The sequence below is a fragment of the Populus nigra genome, chromosome 11, assembly GCF_951802175.1.
Source record: "Populus nigra chromosome 11, ddPopNigr1.1, whole genome shotgun sequence".
Lineage (NCBI taxonomy): Eukaryota > Viridiplantae > Streptophyta > Magnoliopsida > Malpighiales > Salicaceae > Populus > Populus nigra.
Window position 1 is genome coordinate 14,640,931 of NC_084862.1, and position 24,074 is coordinate 14,665,004.

Consider the following 24,074-nt stretch of genomic DNA (forward strand, 5'->3'; position numbering starts at 1 on the left):
TTAGTAGCAAAAACTTAATGAGAAATAGGTGCCAATTCGATGCATTAATCATCAATGATAATTGTAAATTGTCAAATAATCATGAAAACTACTTAATTGATGAATTTATATTATTTTTTAATATATTTTCCCAAATAAAACTCTATTAAACTAGAAATTTATATTACTATTTTGTGTTTAATTTTATTAATTTAGTCAAGAAAAAAATAGGATAATAAAATTAAAAAATAGGTAATATTCGGTTGTTAAAATTATATTATTTTGTTAAAAAATAAAAAAAGTGGAAGCTAATGATTCTTTTTGTGGATGACTGGTGGTTATAAATTTCTCATCAATAATTCAGTGCTCATGCCAGGACAACATATCCTGCTTCGATCTAAATTCATGATAACCACTAACAAAAAAAAAAATTAAATAAATAAAAACTAAAAGATCTGTTTGGAAGTGTAATCTTTTTATATACTTTTTAAAAATATATTTGTCTTAAAAGATATTTTTTAGTATTTTTTATAATTTTAATATATTAATATTAAAAATAACAAAAAAATAATATATAAAAATATTATTTTAATATGTTTTCAAATAAAAATCACTTTTAAAAAGATATAATGCACTACATCATCAAAGAGATAATGTTTTTACTTTATATCATCTCACAAAATTAATATTTTCTTTTGTTATTTTGTGCTTTAGTTTTAAAAAAAATCTATGTTTTCCTATTCTTAATTAAAAATATATCATTCTAAGCAAAAATTATTTAACAGATATTTATAGGTTTTTTTGTATTTTTATCATTGTTTTTTTTTTCATCACGATGAAGCTTCTCTAATTCTCTTTCAATCAATTTCTGTCAGTCTGTATCTGTATGCTAACAATTTTGCTTTTCGGTAATGAGATTCGTTGTTCTGTCAATTTTTTTGCTTTCAAAATTTCACCATTGCATTTATGGAATATCAATCAATGTCTTTGGACCACTTCCATGTCGTTGCCCGCCATGCTTTAAACCTCCTATGAGATCAGGTAAACCATGCAATGCAAGAGCTGCTGCTATCATTGGATTAATTGTGAAAGTAAATCCCCCAAGTTCATGAAAAGACAATGGGCCGGCGACAATATATTCTTTTTATTTGAGGACTAATAGCGTGTTTTGGAAGTATAATTGTTTTTACTTTTTAAAATATAAATATTATTATCCTAAATATGTCAAGTCATATACAGCTGAAGATACTTATTTAATTCTATACAAAGTGAAACTCATTTCAGTTGTGACTCTAAGAAGACTATTAATGGGCATCCGTACATGTTAGGATCATTATTAATGATCAGGATACAGATCCTGGGCTGATGAAGATGAAGGACCATCCCATGTTCTATCTGATGAACGCACGAGGGACTGAGTTTCGTCGATACTCAGGACTGAAGATTGATCAGAGTTGCCTTGGAAACTCTTAAACCTCAATGAATCGCCAAATGTACTTGGATCCACGACTAATTCCTGAACATCACCCTTTCCTTCAAGCATTCTTACCACGGCAGACATTGTAGGTCTAAGTGCGGGAGATTGGTTTGTGCATAGCAGTGCTATTTTAATCATCCTAGCTGCTTCTTTCTTCTTGAAGTCAGACCCTAATCTTGGATCAACAAGCTCCATTATGTCTCCATTTTGCAGTAAACTCAGCGCCTGAAATAAACCATAAGGCAAAAGTAAACAGACATGTAGCTGTTTTACTGTCTAATGTTCCAGAAGTCCGTTCTTGATTAAATGAGATAACTTTACTGTGCGAAATTTTTAGCAGTGAATTAATGTTAAGATGGTTCGCAGAAGTATTCTGTCTTCTAAGATAGAATATAACCACTCGATTTTGGCTTTATTTAGACAAGATGTCAGGCTTGAAGCAGCCTAACCTAGTCTGCTTTGGAGCTGAAGTTGCCTGCAAGGAGTAAATGGATATGACACAACTTACCCAATCTTGGAGGCATACGAAACTTTCATTATGTTGGAAGCTCATGTTGCTCATCCCAGCAACAATTTCCAGGGCGACAATACCGAAACTGTAAACATCTGCCTTGTAGGTCAAGCGACCATATAAAGCATATTCTGGTGCCATGTATCCCCTGCACAGAAAGAATAACACCACAACCTTAGCAAAAACAGTAAACAATGCTAAATTTGGAGCAACTCACTTGTAATAGTACTGACTTTGTCAGAAATTATACCCATCTATGATTCTATATCATAATTATTGTATTATAATTGGTCTACAGGAGCAGTCACATATCAGTTTTGTTTAACCGAATGCCTTGAAAAAGAATAGCTGCAGCACTTCTAAAACTATGTGAAAAGGCTAGCTGGATAGAAAATGAGATAACAGAAACTCACATTGTTCCAGCAACTCTGGTGGAGATATGGGTGTCGTCCTCCTCGTCAAGCTTTGCCATGCCAAAATCAGATATTTTGGCATTCATGTTGCCGTCAAGGAGAACATTGGTAGTTTTTATGTCTCTATGAACAATTTTGAGTGTGGACTCCTCATGCAGGAAAGCTAGACCTTTGGCTATATCAACACAAATCCTCTGCCTTGTAGGCCAGTCTAGATTTAGTTGGCCCTCCTTTTTGCCTGTAATCAGTATGCACAGCCCAACCAATCAAATTTTTTACCTTAATTCTTTCTATATGCCATTCAATGTCCTTTTGTTTCTTAAATCAATTTATAAAAGCTACTACTTCAAGGAAATGAGCATAGCCTACCGTACAAAACATGCGCAAGGCTATTGTTTTCCATGTATTCATAAACCAGTAGTAGTTCCTTCCCATTGATGCAACATCCATACAATCTAACAAGATTTGGGTGTTGCAAAGCAGAAATCATGCCTATTTCGTTCACAAATTCACGATTTCCCTGCTTTGATTTTGCTGATAGCTGCTTAACCGCAATTATAGTACCATCTGATAGCACTCCCTGGAATGAGAATCATTTTAGAGAAATGAGGAAATCGATTCATTTAGGTCAATCTTCCACGGTATGGAATGGAAGGAAAAAGAAATAATCAATAAGTAGCTAGATGAAAGACAAGGCTGTCATTACTTTGTAGACAACGCCAAAACCACCTTCTCCAAGTTTGTTTGCTGGATCAAAGTCATTTGTTGCAGCTTTGATTTGTTTGAAGGTAAAGATACCAGTTAGCAGATCTAGCCCAACAAGTTCTGCCCAAGGAACGAGGAGGATAAGTTGTGCCACACAAACGATTCATAAGAAAAAAACTAACTTGTAAAAAACATGTCATTTGTATGACGATGAGAGACTAAAATGATACAGTTCAGATCTTAGATGTGCCAACTTCTCATCCCTAACAGCTTAACATGAGCCATATTCCAAGTTGAAAAGGACAAGCATGTGACAAAAAACCATTATATCATGAACAAACAATTTCACATAATCATCACGGTGGAAGGGAAGAAAACATGTGCTTTTTAACAATCATTGAGTACACACAATCTTGAGGTTGGGAATTCTCATTGTTGAAAGTATGTGGTATTAGGCACACTAGAATTCACAAATCAAACTACTGTTCATAACAGTACCTTGATCCCTTGATTTCCTTCGTCCCAGATAACCTTTCCACCAAAGCACGGATAGAAGTATGAAAATAAGGAACAACAGCGAAGCCACAGACCCAGCCACAATGGGCTTCTTCCTCTTGCCTTTCGTAGGAGGCTTGAATTCTATATAGAAATAGGAACAGTAAAAGCAATTAATGTTAGATTGTAGAGTTATTCATTACTATGCCACTTCATTACATGCCAACATGCTCCATGTGGTATTGAATATTATATTAAAATTTACAATATAAGAGGTATGACTTACCAGGTTCTATATCAATGGCCGATATTAGTGGACCGTATATTCCAATTTTCGGTGACGTTGTTGTCCCTTTCCCAGCCCAATGAAGGCGGATCTCTAAAGCTCTATCTGTAACTTTCGCTGTAGAATTATGAATGTATACCTTATCTACCCCTTGTGCTGCCTTTTCAATATCAAAATCCTTCAACACAATTCTGTCCTGCAAGAACAATTCTTCAGTCAATTCATTTCCAATTAAATAAGGAATTAATATGTGATCTTTAATACCTGAATATAAACATCAAATATCCGTCTTCCAAGACTATAGAAGGATCTGTTGTCCCTCATTACTATTTCAGCAAAGTGAAGCTTCACACTGTAATTCCCATTAACAAGACAACGCACGTGGTATGTGAGAGACAAAGGAGTGAGGCGAGCTTTTGTGTACAGTTGAGAGTTGTTCATTCTTAGTATGGACATATTTTGTGCTATGTAGTCGTCTTCGGAAGGTTTAACATTCCAGACATGTCCTGTGGTACTTATTTGCCAAACCTCTCTTTTGGGTACATATTTTGTTGCACCTCCTGGCTCATCATCTGCTTCATACATGGTATTTCCGACGGTGGTTTCTGATCCACCACAATTTATGTGCACCGAGTATTGATCTATATAGAATTGTCAAAATGTTTACTGTCATAAATATAAGCATTTAGAAAACAAGAAACAAATTTAACTTAATTTGGCACATCCAATCTAAGACTTGTATCTTAATCTAATTATGAAGAAAAATAATCAACTAACGATATACTAACAGCACTAAAATTCTAACAAATCATTGGCTTAATATTGGAGAGTTTTAACAATATCAGAACTCTTGCAAACTCTAATTCCTATGAACATAAATACAAAACAAGAGGAGCACATGTATCATAAATTTGATGCAGAAGCATGAGTACCTTTTGAACAATAATCACTGAGGCACTCGACAGGCTTCCTGGACAGATTGGTGAGAGAGAACCATCAGCTTATCTTAAAAATGAAGTGAAAAGGAGAAGAAAATGAAAGATATCTGTCTTAAGAGTTTAATGAAGTAGAAGCTTACGAGTAGTTCCCTCCCCAAGAACTTTTGAACAAATTTCTGGCGAACCAACTCAGAAGTTATTTATAAGTTATGAAGTGAAAGCATATAAACAGCAAGCTCAATTAAAGGAAAGGCAAGCAAAAGGAAGTCAATCTTACAGTGTTTCTTTACAATTAGTTGGCGTAGGGATTTCAGTGAAATTGTTGTAAGAAAGATCAAATTCCCTGCATGCAAAGATAGCTTCTTTCAACATTGAGACAACTATGCACAGATTTTTAGAATTTTTATTACAAAGTTATAGATAGTAACTTGAAAGATATTGCAATTGGAAATAGTTTGATTATCCATACATATTTGTTCTGAACTCAATAAATTATGGGAATGATTGTCTGTTTATCAGTTGCCCATCAGTATAGTTCTTCAAAAGCTAGGATTACTTTTATGGCCACAGACAGATTAATCCTTCAAAATTATATAAATAATGGCCTCAATCTCTCCTTTTTTTACGCTCTCACAGACAAGGGAAAACTGGAAGTTCCAGTAAAAGTTGATCATTTCAGTCATTCGTATGACAAGGGAGAGAAGATGGACTAAGCATAATTCTCAATATAATATGCATGCATTAAAATTATGTTGATAAAGGTAAATACATTATGAAATTTCTAACGTAATTCATATAGAAATTAAGAAAAATAACTTACCAGCGAGTATCTCTGCTATGGATCCAGGGCGGGATGGGTCCTGAAAGCATGTTCCTTGTAACATAACTATGCAATAATAAAAAATTATCATTTGGTTGAGCATCTAACCATGATTACTATAGCCAAATCCTGTCCCGAGACTAGACAAAATTTTGAAGCTTAGATGATGGCTTGGGACAATAAGCTTATCATATGACTACTTATATGCTGTTTACAGCACAGTGGAGGCTGCTCATGCACCATAAGACACAGTAGCTAGCCATACTCATGAATCTAGAATACTTACATTTTCTCCAAGCTTATTAGGTCATCATAATCTGTTGGAAGATCTCCTTTCAATCTGTTGAAACTGAGATCCCTGTAACCAAAATAAAAGGTGCATATTGTTCTTAAATCTACGTTATGGAAGTTCACAAAAAAGTACAAATAATAACTAAATTAGCAATCTAAGGTCGGCAGCTCTAAGTATGCGTGAAATTCACATTTCAATCTTGATGTAGATGAATGAAAAATTAAGCATAAGAGATAATGAAGATTACAAAACTTTCAGTTGTTTCATTTCAGTCAAGTATCTGGGAAAAGATCCTGACAAGTTGCAGTTGCTTAACATCCTGCAGCATACATTTCATTCATGTAAGCTAATACTGCATTGTAAATATCCTGATATGAGAGCATCAACAGAGAGAATAACTCACAAATAGGTCATGTTTTGCATAGATTCTAGGTTTGGAAACTCTGAACCATCTCTAAGTAAGTTACTGATTCTTCTGGAAAACATCAACCGCAAATAAATGTGAGACTTTCATGTTTTTATAGTTGATGATTTTTCATTAACTATGACCCAGTAACACAACTTACAACTGAGTTAGACTGTTTAAGAGAGAAATGTTTAAAGGAATGGGCCCTGAGAAACCACCGGCCTGGATCTCTCTGTTAATGTAAAATAAAAAAAGTCCATTAAGGTTCTGCTTCTAGAGCTGCAGTGATAAGATTGAATATTTGTGGTGGAAAAGAAGCACATACAATATATCAAGCTGTTTCCAGCTTTGAATAAAATCCGGTATTCTTCCAATGAAGTTATTACTGCTAAGCCTACTGCACTTACCCAACACAAAGACAGTCAAGAATTTAGAGACTCAAGAGATGCTTCTCTGGTATCAAATTCTATATCCAATAACATAACATAACTATACAAGTTATAAGAACCTACAGCTCCTTTAATTTCGTCAAATTAGAGAGAGCCAGGGGTAGCTCTCCAGTCAAATTGTTGGCACTAAGAATGCTGCAATAACAAATGAGAGAAAAATTTAATGTCAGCTTTCTTTAATGGTATTCGCCACATGAAATTTAGCATTCAATAACCAGATATGTATCTCCAAGATAAAAGACTGAACAAACTGACATATTCTCCAGGTTAACCAAGTTTCCAAGCTCAGGGGGAACTATTCCAGAAAACATATTATTTTGAATGTTCCTGCATGAATGTGAACCGTCAGTATTGGAATTGTCTAAACATTTGAACAGCTCTAGGATAAAAAAGAACGATAGAATGACAAATACGAAACGCATACAAGTATCTAAGTGTGATTATCTTTCCCAGATAGCTAGGAATTGGTCCAGTTAAGCGGTTAACAGCAATAGACCTGCAGTGTATGCAACCTATTAATACAGCAAGAGTAAGCAATTCATTGGCTAGAAAATTAAGAAAATGAAGTGTTTTCTTACAATATTTCCAGCTTTGTATTAGCCCATTCCAGTGGTATGTTACCACTCAGGTAGTTCGCCCACAGATCGCTGCAACGTATATAGAATCTCTAATTGAATTGAATCATATGTTCAAAATTCATAATTGCTAAAATTTAAAAACACTACTTACAGATGCGTAAGGTAAGGTAGTTTCACAATAGATTTCGGGAGACTGCCAGCAAGATCCTGCCCTTTGAGAAATCTGCTTCACAAGAACACTTGGACCCATCAATTCCTCATTAAAAATTAAAAAATCCAAACTTCAAATATAAAAAATCACCTTTCATAAAGAAAGAAAATACAAACTAATGGACCCCAGACCTGAAAAATCTTTTGACATCTAGCAATACTAAAGCATAAACTTCTCAAATGTGAACTAAACCAATAATTTCAGATACTTTTACACTCTAACTCTCAAGGGTTTTGACCTTGTAGCTCAATACCATCATAACTTTGGAAAAATTCCAAGAAAACGGACATTGCTAACATTAAAAATTCAGCTATTAACAACACTATTGATATATAAAGATACCTTCTTGTTCCTCATTTTCAACCAAAATTGCTTAAAATTTAATCAATTAAAAAGGGAAAACATTCACTCAAACATAAACAAAACAAGCATGGACTATTAAGAGAACTTGAAACGTACATGGAAACAATGTGGCACACACCCCCAAATGAGCAATTGCAAACAACATTATTATCAAACATTGGCCTTTGAGATGAAGGTGGTGTTACCCAGCTTGTCTCATTGCTGCAAGGATCCACGTTATTAATATTCCAGTCTTTTTTCCCCACTTGCGTTGCTATTTCAAGCAAAGCATCCACTGCAAAAATAAAAAAAAAATACAGATTCAAATCTTGGGGTGGTAAAAAATTGAAAGGTATCTTTACCAACTTAAACATGCACATGGTACCTTCATCTGGAGCAAGAAGCCCGGTTTCTGCCTCCAGCTTGATTGCTCCAATGCAAAACATTAGTATCATCAGCATATGTAAGATGAATGTCATCCTCAAAATATCAGAACTGTAGCAACGACGTTCTTTCTCTGTAAGTAATGAACTTTGAACTATCTCCTTGATGACCTTTAACTTTCATAGGCTGTGCTAAGAGGACATTTAAGAGTTGCGTGGGAGTAGTGGTTATTTTTGGTCAATGTTACCCGAGTCTTCTTGAAATTTTTTTTATTTTAAAATAATATTTTTATTATTATTTTTTTTATTTTTTACATCAAAATAATTTTAAAATATTAAAAAAATATTAATTTAAAATAAAACAAATAAAAAAAATTCAATTTTTTTTAAATCTTTTAAAACGAAAAAAACAAACATTTGCATACTCAAAAAATAAAAATGACTTGAGTAATAACTAGTTTGTGCCTCCTATTATGTAATTTTAATATTATATTTTGAATAATTGAGGGAAGAAATTATAATATAATTGTAATTAAATTCTTAGAAATTTCACAAACAGATTCTATTTCTCTTTCTTATTCTTTAGAATAGTAGTGGATTAAATTTCACAAAAAATTAATCCACTACTATTCTACTAAACTTGAAAATTATGTAAAACTTATTCTATTACTAACATGGGAGTGATACTGTTGTCTTGATCCATATATAAGGGGATCTTTTGGCAATAGTATTTTTTACTCGGTAGATAAACTCAATTTTTTTTATTGAAGATGAAAAATTATTGTTGATTAAATTAATAAATGAAGAAATATCAAATAGATTCTTAGAGTAAAGTTCATTAATGCTTAGCAAAGACTTAGCAAGTCAGTCAATAAAAAAATACTCAAATCAAACCTAGAAAATATATTTATTTTCTTGTTATTTTTGGATTATTTGCTTGATTGTACTAGTTATTCTCAATTTATTTTAATAAATTTATTTAGCTATTATATAAATAGTTGATGTTTTATTTTTTAAAATAATTAAATTATTTTTAGAATTTAAAATTATAATTTTATAAATTAAAAAACTCTAATTTTTTTTAGCTTTCTCACAAATAATTTCCAATTAAATCAGTCAATGACAGTTTTTCTAATAATACACAAAGAAAGAACAAGGAATTTGGAGTGGTAATTTGGTTGCAACAACTGGGTCCCACGATGACATTATTGAGTTCGCTACAGATAAAAAAAGAACAACCAAAAACTTTAAGATGTGATAGAGATTGCTTCTTCCTTATAAATAACTCAGCTGGAGAAATAAATGTTAGATTTTTACTAGGCAATCAATTTACAAGGTAGGCAACTGTGAGTAACCTTTAAGATCAAAATATTTTGGGAACATGCATTTGAAACATTAGTGATCTCATTTTCTCTAGTAAGTCTCGGTTTTTTCGCTCTGCTATTCTGTTTTGTTGTGGAGTATGGACACAACTAGTTTTTGGGGGAGGAATTCAAGATAGCTTTCATGACACATAATGGGTTCGGGGGAGGAATTCAAGATAGCTTTCATGACACATAATGGCCATTACGAGTTTTTGATTATGCCTTTTGGGTTGACCAATACACCTGCTACATTTCAAAGCTTGATGAATGAAGTTTTCAAAGCACACCTCAGGAAATTCATCCTGGTATTTTTCGATGACATCCTCATATACAGTAAGTCTTCTACGGCTCACTATGAACATCTACAAACTGTTTTCAAGTTGTTGAGAATAAATCAATTAGTGGCAAAAGCAAGTAAATGCAGTTTCGGCAGCGAGCAGGTCGAGTACTTGGGCCACATTATTTCCAAATCTGGAGTTGCTACCGACCCCAACAAAATCAAAGCAATAATTGATTGACCCTTACCTAGGAACCTAAAGCAACTACGAGGGTTTTTGGGGCTTACAGGCTACTATCGAAGGTTTGTGAAGGGATACAGGTCTATTTGTAAACCATTGACGCCACTTCTTAAAAAGGATGCTTTCGGATGGAATTCTGAAGCTACCACTGCGTTTACACTACTCAAGGAATTGATGACAACCCCGCCAATACTAGCCTTACCCGACTTGGATAAACTGTTTGTGGTAGAAACAGATGCCTCTATGGTTGGTGTGGGTGCGGTTTTGATGCAAGAAGGCCACCCTATTGCCTATATCAGTAAAGCTCTCGGATTAAAACAGCAGGCCATGTCAATCTACGAAAAAAAGATGCTAGCTATCATGCATGCACTTCACAAGTGGAGGCACTACCTATGGGGAAAACACTTTAAGATTTGCACTGATCATGTAAGTCTTAAATACCTTTTAGACCAAAAATAATCACTCCTATGCCGCATCAGTGGCTAGTCAAATTGATGGGGTATGATTATGAGATAGAATACAGACGAGGGAAGGAGAATGTGGCTGCAGATGCACTCTCTAGGCCTGCTAGTCACGCAATCTACACAATGGTTGTTTCCTCAGTTTCTTCTCACATCATGAAGGCAATTACCAGTTCTTGGTAAGGCGATCCACATTTAGTAACTATCATCCAGGACCTCCAAACCGCGCCAGGCTCATATCCTCACTACAGCTGGGTAAATGGCCACCTGAATAAGAAGGGTAAGATTGTGGTAGGCCGTGACTTGGAACTACAGTCCAAGATTGTTTCCCTCTATCACAACTCAGCATTGGGGGGGGGGGGGGGCACTCAGGAGTGAATGCCACTGCAAAGCGAGTGGGAAGCTTGTTTTACTGGAAAGGGTAACAAAAGAACATCCGCCAATTTATCAGGGAATGCTCTACTTGCTAGCGAAACAAACACGAAACTATAGCCACCCCAGGACTCCTACAACCTCTGCCTATTCCCAACACCCCATTCATCGACATCAGCATGGATTTTGTCGAAGGGTTACCTAAATCTAAAGGGAAGAATGTCATCATGGTAGTAGTAGACCGTTTTAGTAAATATGCTCATTTCATGAGTCTCAGCCATCCTTATACAGCTCCTATCATGGCTAAGGTCTTCATGGACAATGTATACAAGCTACACGGCTTACCAGCATCTATAGTCAGCGATAGGGATCCCATTTTTTTGAGAAGGTTCTGGAAAGAAATGTTCAACATGCAAGGGGTCAATTTACTCTACTCTTCGGCATACCATCCCCAGACCGACGGCCAGACTAAGATAGTGAATAAGTGTGTGGAAAACTACCTCAGGTGTATGACTGGGGACAACCCAAACCAGTGAGCACGATGGCTGTCATTGGCCGAATGGTGGTACAATACGAATTTCCATTCGTCCACACGATTAACCCCCTACGGGGTCCTATTGGGTTCTCTCCTCCTATACATATTCCTTATTTTCCTAGGGACTCTACTGTAGCATCAGTTGATGATCTATTGATTAGACGGGAGGAAATCATTAAGCAAGCCAAAGATAACCTTTGAATAGCACAACATCGAATGGTTCAATTCACCAACAACAAAAGGAGCGATAGGACATTTTCAATTGGGGACTATGTGTATCTCAAACTACAACATTACAAGCAACATTCAGTGGTTTGTGGGACATCACAAAAATTAGCAGCCAAGTTTTTCGGCCCTTACCTAGTGATTGCTAGAATCGGTGAGGTAGCATACAAACTGGAGCTGCCACCATCATCTACCATTCATCCTGTGTTCCACATTTCCCAGCTCAAGCAGTGTATCGGTCGTCAGCCAGTACAGAGTGACCTGCCACCAATGCCTCAAACACAAGAATTGTTACCACAAGCTATACTGGAAAACAGAATAGCACGAAGGGGAAATCAAGCAATCACCCAAGTCTTAATTCATTGGAAAGGGCTCTCACCTGCAGATGCTACATGGGAAATTGCGGAGGAAATCGCAGCACGCTTTCCTGATTTTCACCTTGAGGACAAGGTGGGTTTGATGGGGGAAGATTTGTTACATGCTGCAAACACTAACACCCCTGATGATGAGTATTGAACAAGGCAGAGGAATGATTTTGAACAGAGCCTTAGCGGGAAAACTTCAAATCACCAAATGCACCGTTTCATTTTCTAAATTAGTAATGTGTCAATAGACACGTGTAAGGAACCTGTCAATCCTACTATTCCGGACGAGCACCTTGCATGCATATAATACACTGTAACTGAATGGAAAAAGGGCAGAGAAAAACAATACGCATTGTGTGTGTAAAGAGAGAAATTCAGGTGAATTTGCTCTCATCCTACCCAAGTCCCATTTCAATTTCTATTTTCAGTCATTGAGACTAGTTTGATTTCCAAATACATTCTTGAATTACTCTTTCTGGTTCTTAAAGTTTCTGTAATAGTGACAGTATTCACTTTTAATAAACTTCAGTGTTCTTAGTTTTGTTGAATCGTCACATTCTTCCTCTGGTTTTGATACGTTAATTTCCATATTTCTTCTGCAAAAAACGATCTTTAAGATCACAACTCCATAACTATAAATATCTTCTTCAAGTGCTAATCTTATTCCATTCAGGTACCATATAACCTAGCTAGTGCCCCTCTAGCTATCGTCAAGGTTCTAGTTTTATTAGTAACTAGCAATTTTGCTTGCCCAAAATACAAAACTACGAAGAGCTAAAGGAGGATTTTGTCTGAAATGGATTTGCAGTCCAGACGAGTGTGTTATCAGGTTAACCGATCAGCCATATTCATATGGTAAATCAATTCTTGTGGATAGAATGGCCCGAAGGAGATAGCCATGAATGCAAACCGTGTGAAATGATGCTTTGTTTGCTAACAGGAGGAACTTTAGTACAGGTCCTGCCGTCCTAGACCCACCTTCGACGTCTAAATCAACCCCTAATATCACTGTCTAACTTTTTTTCTTTTTTGTCAGGGGTGACGTCTAAATCAAACCCTAATATCACTGTTTAACCCTTTTTATTTTTGTCAGGATGTTTGTATTGTCAAGGATGTTTGTAAATTTAATAGAAGTTATTTTTTTAAATAAATTTTGTTAAAAAATATATTACAATAATATTTTTTAAAAAATATTTTTGATATTAATAAAAAATAAATTTTCCACAAAAGTAATGAAAAACAGGTTATATCGCAACCCAAAGACCCCTAGTATAGTTTTTCACAAAAGTCTCTTTGAGAGGATAAAGAAAAGAAATAAAAACAGAAAATGGTGAAAAAAGTTGAGGAATATTTTAGTTGTTTCATCGACATATGAATTATGTTTTTTACCTGTAATATAAAATATAATTTATGAAAAAATTAAGATAAAATATTGCCCTAATTAATTTTCTCAATAAAAAAATTAAGAGTTAATTATGCTGCTTATAGCAGTGCAACTTCTAAAACTACAAATACAAATAAACAATTTAAAGAATTGCAATGTATAAAAAATTATTTTAATTCAATAATTTAAATTATTAAATAAAATTTTAAAATATAATTTATATAATTACCTCAACCTTTAAAATTTTTTTATTTTGTTAAAACGAGTATAATTACTCGTTTAAAGGGATAGTGCAACCCTTTATTTTAAGATTGCGTTAGTAAAAACAATGCTACCTATTGAATTTTAGACTGCGTTGTTTCCATTAAAATAATTAAAATTCAATAAGTTATATTAATGGAATATCACGACAGCTTTGATAATTATTTTGTAGGGGGTAAAAAATATTATGATTGCACTATTTTTTATTTTTTATTTTTTATTTAAAAAAACACCTTTAGATTTCACATGATTTATTTTATTTTTTATTCAATTTATTTTATGAAATTAAATATCGATCCATGAAGATAGTGTTTATTTTTGCAATCAAATAATATTTAGCAATGTATCAAAAACTTGATCGAATAGATAAACCTAATTTGTTTTTCAAAACAAAATTCAAATTAGCTATGATTTAAGAATTAAAAAAAGATATTTTTTAAGAAAAAACCTTATACTTATAATTATATAATTGAATTAAAATAAATTTACTAAACTTATCATGAGTTTAGCGGTATCCAGCCATGTCAAATTAAAATATTATTTGTTTTAGTATCTTTTATTAAAAATATCAAAATCAAAGTAAATTTAATTTTTAATATAAAAAAGTTTGATGGTTGAATTATTTATTATTTCATGGATAGGGATCTCTTTTTGGTAGTTGAATTATTTATTATCAGTCGTGGTATTTATCATGATTATGGAAGTTTACTACAATGGCGTGCATTAAATAAATTAAAAGAAAAAAAACCTCACATAAACTCGTAACATGTCGGTTTAACCTCCATTTAATTAAGAAAATATCACAAGATGATAAAGTTTAAATTTCTTTTAAAAATAAATATTATTTTAATAAAAAATATTCTAAAAAACAACTTTTTAGTTGATATCGGTCTTGTCATTACAATTATCATAGCTTTGGCTTACACGTTACGGAAAATTATTGCCCTTGCGGATGAGATTATTATGTTATGATAACCACTTGCTTTACCATTGTCGATCTCAGTACTTGATAATCCCTTTCTCTGCCACGTACATCACGAGCTTACCTCAAATGAATCTCAATATTATAAAATGTATATATATAAGCAGACACTTAAAAGGACAAGTTTGTCTGTACCAGACGACTTGTGCCTTTCCATTTTTTGTCTAGTCAACGGGAAGAATAGGAGGTCAAAAGTAATAATAAATATCAATGGGAAATTGGAGAGGAAGTATCCGAACTAAGGAAGAAGAATTTCACGTTCACATATTCATTTGTGTGTGAAACGGAGAAAAGAGCCTCACACAGGTAGCTTCCTAAACAGATGGTCTCTCAACATGATTTGATTATTATCTCGTGATAATGGAAACAGAAACAATAAAACCAAATATATATTTAATTAATATATATATATATAATATAATTTTACAATGAATATTATGTTTTTAAAATAAAAGATACAGAGAAGAGATGCTATATTTTCAGACATAATATTTTTTATATTTTATTTTTAAAATATCCTTATAAAATATATTTATTAATCCAATTGTACTGAATAATATCTCAAAATGAAATATCATAAAGAATATCATTTCAAAGTTGGATTCCTACCAGTCTCTCTTGGGTGGCTCTATGAGATTCCATGTGTTGGTTTTCCAGTCCTCTATACTATGTGGCCAAAATACTAAATTAAATTTTTTTTATTAATATTAGTGTCCGACCAGTTTGGATGCATATCGACTAATTTCACAGGTCCTAGAGTTAATAACCATATAAACCTCTAGTGGTCATCATATTAGCAACCACAGAATATAAATTTTCAGTTTGCGTGCATCTCGATTAATTTTTTATATTGTTATTATTATTATTATTGACATTGACTAAGTATTTTGTTTTTACAAAAAGATGCATTAAGAAATTAATATAAACCAATGGTTATATATATATATATATATATATATATATATATAAATTGAAGTTTAAAAAGAGAATGTGTTAGTGAGTTAATTTAAAATAATTTTTGAAATTATTAAGTTTAAATTTTTTAATTGAAATAATTATTTGATACATAAATTATATCATAAGAAAATTAAATAATTAATATAAGACTGCAAATATTTGACTCTGATAAAAAAAAATTAACATAGGCCTTAAAATGCAATCTAATTTCCAGTTCGAGTAGCGATGCCTACATCAAAATAGAAGAGGGTATCAGAAATGTTTTTCATTAATTAATGATTAATTAGAATTTAGTGTTTATTGTTTATTAAAATTAATTAATTAATTGCTGTCATATAAAAAATAATTAAATCATTACTGTTTTAGTGTTTACCATGTTTAATTTAATAGTATTTTATTTCAGAAAATGCATTTTATTATCAAACTTTCTATCCTAAGTACTTATTTCTTAAAATAAAAAATCAAAACAAAATGAAAACGAATATGACATGGACAAAAAGGATGAAATTATAAATGAATATAAAATATTGGGATTAAATAATTATTTCTAAAAATTAACCACGAGGATTAACTAATTGTTTTTATTAAACTACAAAAACTAAATTATAATTAACTCTTAATTAATCTTTTGGCCATAATCAACGTTAAAGTTAGTAGCAAAAACTTAATGAGAAATAGGTGCCAATTCGATGCATTAATCATCAATGATAATTGTAAATTGTCAAACAATCATGAAAACTACTTAAGGTGTTATGCAAAATCTAATTGATGAATTTATATTAAGTTTTAATATATTTTCCCAAATAAAACTCTATTAAACTAGAAATTTGTATTATTATTTTGTCTTTAATTTTATTAATTTAATCAAGAAAAAAATAGGATAATAAAATTAAAAAATAGGTAATATTCGGTTGTTAAAATTATATTATTTTGTTAAAAAATAACCTCAATCTAAGATTAAAACTACTACATAAAACCCAACAAACATTTTTATATTACTTTCTAAAAATGATATGAGAAATATTAATATATCTAAATTTAATGTCTTCCAACATGATCATATGTCGAAAATAAATCCAAATAACACGTGTAAAGTTAAAGTTGAAGCTAATGATTCTTAATTGTCGACGACTGGTGCTTATAAATTTCTCAACAATAATTCAGTGATAACCATTAACAAAAAAAAATAAATAAATAAAAACTAAAAGATCTGTTTGGAAGTGTAATGTTTTTATATACTTTTTAAAAATATATTTATCTTAAAAAATATTAATTTAATATTTTTTTAGTAATTTTTATAATTTTAATATATTAATATTAAAAATAACAAAAAATACATTATATAAAAAAATTATTTTAATATATTTTCAAATTAAAATTATTTTTAAAAAGGTATAATGCACTACATCAACAAAGAGATAATGTTTTTACTTTACATCATCTCACAAAATTAATATTTTCTTTTGTTATTTTGTGCCTTTGTTTGAAAAAAAATTATGTTTTTTTAATTAAAAATATATCCTTCTAAGCAAAAATTATTTAGCTGATATTTATGGGTTTTTTTTGTATTTTTATCATTGTTTTTTTTCATAATGAAGTTAACTTAAAAATAATTTAGTCATTTAACAAATATTAATATTAATAAAACAAAGTGATTCACATGTGCATTGCACATATTGATATTTAGCGGTCAAACAATGGCTTCTAAGTAGACATTCGAGTCATCTTGATAGCCTTTGCATCCCTGGGCAAAGTGTATGGCTAACGGATCTTTGGAGCCTTTTTTTCATTTTTTTTTCTTCTTGGTTTTCATGTTTAACCCTTTAAATTTTCAAAGCAACCATTTAATTTGATTTTCCTTCCAATTTGATCCATTTTTATAGAATTGGATTTTTTTTTCAATTTCATTCTCCTTTAAAAATTTTTTATCCATCAGATTTGATCATCATTCTTTTGATTACTATTTATTTTATTTGAGATAGTTTTTAAAATTGATTTTTTTAGTATTTCATTCTCCTTCAATTTTTTTTCCTACAAGATTTGATTCATATTCTTTCACTACGAAGGCTGACAATGGTGGGGCTATAAGGTTGGCGATCAATGGTCTATGCAGGCAGAGCAGGAATTTTTCCTGTTCTGAAATTTTATTTAAAATAAATTATTAATTTATGTATATAAATTTTTAAAACTAACAGTAAAGTTTTAATTTAAATATACTATTAAAATATTAAAAAATAAATTTTAAAATATATAAAATTAAAGTGAAAGTAAAAATAAATTCACTATTAAAATTACATCTTTCGATGTTTTGTGAAATATAATTCATTTATAATCGAATCTGAATCGATATTGTAATAACATCTCAATCGGGATAAAATAATAATTTCATGTCAACTGAAAAAAAAGTAATTAAATTTTGTTCTCTCTCTCAATTCCTCATTTCTTCACTTGATTCTTCCTTAGGTTAGTGTTTTATAAGTTGGACTTTGTAAGTTTACAAGATTATTCTCTCACTTTTCTTATTTCTTTTCCTTGGATTTTTTTTATGTTTTTCCCTTACTTTTCTCTCTATCTCTCTCGCCTTTTCTTTTCTTTATTTTTCTATTCTGCTTCTGCCCAGTCGGCAACATATAAAAGGAAAGAAGAATTGATTTATTTTATTTTTTAATGGTAAATAATCACTTTATCCTTAATGAGTCGTTTTGTTTTTATTTGACAATCTTTTTTTTTTGTTAGCATTATCAAACTCTGCTCATCCTAAAATTTTAACCAGATTTTATTTAATATAGTTTAAGATCACTTGTAAAATTTCAGCTCAATCTGATGGTCGGATTGAAAATTACACCCAATAACGTAAAACTGGCCAAATTATAATTTTTTTATTAAGTTTCTGAATTTCTCCAAAAATTTTGAAATTTTAAACTAAGTTAAAGCATCATATTAGAAGGCTTCAGATAAAGTTTCAAAATTTTTTGATAACTCAATCGAGAAATCTGATGGTCGGATTGAAAATTACATTTAATAATGTAAAACTAGCTAAATTAAGATTTTTTTTATTAAATTTCTGAATTTTTCTAAAAATTATGAAAATTTAAATCCAGCTAAAATATTATATTAAAAGGTTTTATATAAATTTTCAGAATTTTTTAATAATTTAATAAAAAATTATAAATTTTTAATATATAAAATTAATTAATAAAATCTTGAGCTGTGATAGAGCACACCCAAGGCTTTGCATTGCCTCCGCCCCTGGGTCTATGACAGTTTTTCTACGTCGTCATTAATTTTTCTCTTTTTCTCTGTTTTGCATTTTGATATTTTTTAACTATATTACCCATTCGAATCTACTAGTGATCTGCGCTGGGCAATCATTCATTAGGGGTTCTCTTGCATGACATTCATAGTTAATTGATAAATTATATTTTAAAATTTTATTTATAATTTAAACAGTTAGATTAAATTGGTTTTTTTAATATAATATTATAATCTTGATAATGAAGTGATCACAAATTTAGATTTTATTATTTTTATTTATTTAATAAAAATTAATTATAAGGTAGTGTGTGTCTATATAAATTTTAAATTTAAAGATTTTTTACTTGAAAGAGTGTATTAGAGAATAATATAAATTATATCTTAGAATTCGTTTAAGTTATTAAGTTAAATTGATTTTTAAATATTAATTGAAGTATATAGATGAAATGATTAAGTATACCATGGGAGAAGAAGGAAATGAGGAGATTTTAATTTAATTTATTTATTTCTTTTTATCACAGATTTGAAAATAAGAAAATAAACCCAAGTGTAAAAAACTAAAGGACTTGGAACTTGGAAGAACAAGATGCTAAAATGGTGGTAGGAGGAAGAAGAAGATGAAGAAATTAGAAGGAACTTTAGTTATTAATCATTGTAGCCGCAAATATTAGCATGTTTGACTCAAGGTATCAGAGTGTGTGTGTGTGTGTGTGTGTGTGTGTGTGTGTGGTTAATTGGTAGTGATGATGGCAATGATATTATACAAACTTGAAGTAGTCGTAGCTAGAAGAACTTCCTCTTCTCTCACATTGAAAGGAAATATCAAAGAAAAGAAAGTCAAAGATTTACTCTCTATAATTATGAGTTTGAGCCCCTAGAATTATTGAAGATTTAAACAGAAATTAATTTTATGACTTATGAGATTAATTAATTGAGGTATGTATAAGTTAGTTTAAATATTTATATTAATTAAAAAAGAAAAAGAAAAAGAAAAGAAAGCAAACATTTCATTTCCCGCATAAAACATGCATAGTACAAGGTTCCATACAAGACCACATTACATGCCCTCTTAGGCTTATTTCATTCTCTACTGATTTAGACATACAGCATCTTGCTTGTTCAGCTTACAATTGCATTCATGCAATCTCATCACTCCTTCCAGATTGTGAAGGACTGAAAACGCTAACTTCCTCCCTGTTGTTCTTAAGCCTCCTAGCATCTTCCCTTGAGATCTGGAATGAATTTGCTACCACTTCCACTGGCAAACCTCGGATGGTAGAGACACGTCCAGCCAATTGACTAACTTGTGCATTGTCGTTGGTTTTAAATGATACCCACTCGAACCCTTGGCTTCCTGCCTTCTTCACTACTGCAAAGCTTTGTGGTGCTGTAACTACTTGACCCTCGCGAACTTCTCCATCAAATATCGTTTGTCCATTGTCTCCAACAATCTGAATCCTTCCATTTCCCCTGGTGATGTAGATTATGCTGTGGGCATTCATATTCCAGTGTGGTGACATCAAAGCGTTCTACAGTGCATGATCACATTCAATGTACGTACATTAGTAAGAAATTCACAATAAATTAAGCACAGCATCTGATATTTGACCAAAACCTGGACTCATAGCACGACCAAGTGATACTACAAGGGATTACTATATATATCGCCAATGAAACAATTCTGATCCACATGAACCCAGTTTGTGAATTGTTTTTGTAACAAGATAAATTGTTGTAATGTCAAGAGAAAAAAATTCGATGAAGAGTGCATAGACTTTCTTACCGGGTAGAGTACACCTCTCTCAACACTAAGCTGGACAGATCGAAGGATAGGGAGATTGAGGCTGTTGACAGTGGTGAGGCGTCCAGCACGTGGATTAAAGAAATCAGCACGTTCTTGGTCATTGATGTTGTGCTTCAACCTAGCAGTACAGAAAGTTTCCTCTATGCCATTGAATCCACCACCTCGTCCCCCTCGGTATTCAATTTCACGTTCTTCCTCTCGACTCTGATGTGGACTTACCACCTGAAGCTCATGCTCAGCTCGGACAATGATGCCTCTGTTATCTTTTTCGTTCCTCATGCTTCTTGCTAGTCTGGTGTCAATGTTGAAAGCTTCTGCCAAGATTTTCTCATCGAAGCCGCCGAAGACATTGCGGTGTCTGTCTTGCTGGTGTCTCCGACTTTCACCTTCGTCTTGGCGTCCACGTTGACCTTCAAACTGGTCTCTCTGGTATGAGCTTCTTTGGCTTTGCAATTCTCGTTGTGGGTTGCCAGCAAGGAAAAAATTCTGAAATGGCACATTAATGTTTGCTTATAATGTAATCCTTGTTTGCTTATTAATTACATGATATCGCATGCTTGAATTTTTGTGATTCTTACCCTGAAATCCTGATCAAGCTGGTTGGCAGGATTGCTTGTGTCGAGAAGTTGAACAAGAACGAGAGGTGAATCACCATCGTTATAAAACCAATCAGCAACTCCCGAAGGCAAGGCAACTACATCACCCTCTCTTACTTGTCGAACCTTCTGGTGCTGGTCTTCGGAGCTTTGACTTTGATCTCGAGAAAACTGCCCTGATGATTGGAATGTCTCTGGACAGCCTGGGAAAACAGCTCCCTGAATTCCCCTTCCTACATTGACACCAACAGAAGTATATTAATTAATTGTAACTGTGAAATGGTAAAGAATATTTAAGCGCATACCTTGCTCTACATAGACAAGCTTAGGGGCATTAGAGTATGCAGGCAACAAGAGGCCTCGCTGCTGAATGGTATGGCGGATAACTGCAACACCAGCACATTGAAACTGCTCATCATTTTCGTCCCAAATTTCAGTGACACCAGCCTCTGATTTAATCCTCCGAGCAGGCTCGAGGGCATTGATCCTCTGCAGTTGGCATTCGCTTTGTTGAAAGCTGCGTCGTCGCGCTTGTTGCTGGTCATGTCGCGAGGTCACTTGCTCTATCTGAGCAAAGCAACAATTGAAGAGAACAAGAAAGCAAAGTGTAAGAGAAAACAAAGTAGAAGAAGACATGCTTGTTGAAACTCTTTTGTATGGTACTGTGTTATGGCAAGATTAAGGGCCGTGGTATTTATAGGCAAAATAGTGTGGGCTGAGGATTTGGGACGTGGCGAAAATAGTTAGGACTGGAGTTTCTATTGATGCTTTCTGCATGTAAATTTCTCCTTTCGATTCGCATGTCTGCAAATGCTCTTTCTTGCTTACACGTACATTTTCTTCATGGGTACGTGGTGATTCGAACATCTTTGGTGTAAATGGTGGGCGTTATGTTCGATGAACGCTTAAAGACATAGAGGGATGCACAAGGACTGTTTTATGGATTTGTTCCATGGCTAGCAGCTTCAATCGTTTGTAGTTGAGTTTGTCCTGTATATGTGTTTCTTCCGGTTGGTATGTTTTTGTATTTTTTTTTTGGGCTTTGTGTAAATGTATGCAATTTAAGATTATCTACCAATGAGAAAAATAAAATAAAATAAAATACTCAGAAGGAAATGAAAGAACATGTTAAGCTTAGTTATATAGGATTATTGTTGTCTTGGAAGGCTATTATTTATGGAGGGAGAACATTAAGCAAATTAATGATGTAAATGACTCAATTAACACGATTTGACAGTTTAAAACTACAAATTAAGATCCCCCATGGACCAGAAATGAACCAGAAAAAAAAAAGATATAGGGGCATCCATGTTAAAAAAGTGTTAGGCTAAAAAAAAATGCGACAAAGTGAAGTAGCTATAGATGACATCAGATATGTTGCAAGCGATTTGTTGTGGCCGAGCAAAAAAAATTTTGATGTTAAAAAAGTGTTAGGCTAAAAAAAAATCGAAGTCTCAGTAAATATTTCAAGTGATAATTTATATAATATGAAAAAAAAACAATAATAATAAATAAATTGACAAAAACAAAAAAAAAATGGATAAAAAGAACTATATCTGAGCCTTTATATATTAATAAATAAACTGTTAGAGAATAATAGTTTAAGTTATTTGGTAGAGATGATTCTTTAAAATGGTATTAGAGCCTTGATGACCAAGCGGTCACGAGTTCGAATCTCACCTTCCCCATTTATTTGATAAAAATTAAGCACAAGGTAATGTGAGTTTATGCAAATTTCAAGCTTAACAGCTTAAGCTTTTGGATTGAATTGGTTCTTTGACATGGTATCAGAGTCTTGATGACCAAGCGATCACGAGTTCGAATCTCACCATTCTCATTTATTTGATAAAAATTAAGCACAAGGTAATATGGGTCTGTACAAGTTTCAAACCCAAAGGGCTTTTACTTGAGGGGGTGTATTAGAGAATAATATAAATCATATTCTGAGACATCATCTTCTTAAAAAAGAAGAGAAAACCAAGAAAATCATCTTGGACTCGAGTTTAATCAAGGAGCTTAATTGTTAATCAATTTAATTTTGAATGATAAAATCGTTGAAAAAATATTAATAAAAAAAGTTGGAAAACAAAAAAAAACAAACAAAAAGAAAGGAGATAAAACTTAAGAGAAAAACATCTAAGGAAGATGAAATTAGAGAAGAGAATAAAATAATCCCAAACAAAATAAATAGCAATTAAAAGAATAAGAATCAAATTTGAAAGATTAAAAAATCATAATGGATAAAATTAAAAAATATTTATAATTTGATAGATTATTTATAGATTAAAAAAGGTATGAGGTGAAATTAAAAAACAAAATTATAGAAGGTAACCCAATAGAATTAAACCCAAAAGATAAGAAAACAAAACAAAACAAAAAAAAAGATTAAAAAAATGAAAAAAAGAGGAAAAAACCCAAGAAATCCTGTAACTCTCAACAAATTTAATTTTGAAAGATAAAATCTCTAAAAAAATATTAATAAAAAAACTTGCAAAAGAAAAAAAAAACAACAAAAAGAATGGGGGATAAAATTTGACAGGAAAAAATCCGAGGAGGGTGAAATTTGTAAAAATATTAAAAATAATCCAAAATAAAATAAATTGCAATTCAAAAAAATAATGACCAAATTTCAAATATTAAGAAATCATAGGGGGTGAAATTAAAAAACATTTGTAATTTGAAAAATTCTTAAAAAATTATTGAGGGCTAA

The 24,074-nt window shown here is 32.0% G+C and overlaps 2 protein-coding genes and 1 long non-coding RNA gene across 3 annotated transcripts; all 3 read right to left on the reverse strand.

The window, feature by feature from the left end:
* Positions 1 to 1,203: 1,203 nt before the first annotated feature.
* Positions 1,204 to 5,176, reverse strand: LOC133668127 (probable LRR receptor-like serine/threonine-protein kinase At1g07650). The gene is made up of 11 exons (XM_062087865.1): positions 5,082 to 5,176; positions 4,945 to 4,980; positions 4,799 to 4,836; positions 4,131 to 4,507; positions 3,867 to 4,062; positions 3,584 to 3,724; positions 3,087 to 3,205; positions 2,750 to 2,960; positions 2,381 to 2,618; positions 1,965 to 2,115; positions 1,204 to 1,681 (listed from the first exon to the last, which is right to left on the reverse strand). The coding sequence occupies exons 1-11, from the start codon at positions 5,174 to 5,176 to the stop codon at positions 1,316 to 1,318; spliced, it is 1,968 nt and encodes a 655-aa protein (XP_061943849.1). The 3' UTR covers positions 1,204 to 1,315.
* Positions 5,177 to 5,620: 444 nt separating this feature from the next.
* Positions 5,621 to 6,391, reverse strand: LOC133706192 (uncharacterized). Its single transcript, XR_009844467.1, has 3 exons — positions 6,320 to 6,391; positions 5,911 to 6,235; positions 5,621 to 5,690 (listed from the first exon to the last, which is right to left on the reverse strand). It is a non-coding gene; the product is annotated as an uncharacterized LOC133706192 (long non-coding RNA).
* A 13,709-nt stretch (positions 6,392 to 20,100) lies between these two features.
* On the reverse strand, positions 20,101 to 22,000 carry LOC133668306 (legumin B-like). The gene is made up of 4 exons (XM_062088080.1): positions 21,670 to 22,000; positions 21,347 to 21,597; positions 20,748 to 21,254; positions 20,101 to 20,493 (listed from the first exon to the last, which is right to left on the reverse strand). Exons 1-4 carry the CDS (start codon positions 21,998 to 22,000, stop codon positions 20,101 to 20,103), a joined length of 1,482 nt encoding a protein of 493 aa, XP_061944064.1.
* Positions 22,001 to 24,074: the final 2,074 nt, after the last annotated feature.

Coding starts and splice junctions, on each gene's coding strand:
- LOC133668127 (XM_062087865.1), bottom strand. CDS start 5,176: ATGTTGAAAGAAGCTATCTTTGCATGCAGGGAATTTGATCTTTCTTAC. Junction 4,508..4,798: donor CAGTGATTATTGTTCAAAAG/GTACTCATGCTT, acceptor AATTCTATATAG/ATCAATACTCGGTGCACATA. Junction 2,619..2,749: donor CCTTGCGCATGTTTTGTACG/GTAGGCTATGCT, acceptor TACTGATTACAG/GCAAAAAGGAGGGCCAACTA.
- LOC133668306 (XM_062088080.1), bottom strand. CDS start 22,000: ATGTCTTCTTCTACTTTGTTTTCTCTTACACTTTGCTTTCTTGTTCTC. Junction 21,598..21,669: donor GCTTGTCTATGTAGAGCAAG/GTATGCGCTTAA, acceptor GTGTCAATGTAG/GAAGGGGAATTCAGGGAGCT. Junction 21,255..21,346: donor AGCTTGATCAGGATTTCAGG/GTAAGAATCACA, acceptor GTGCCATTTCAG/AATTTTTTCCTTGCTGGCAA.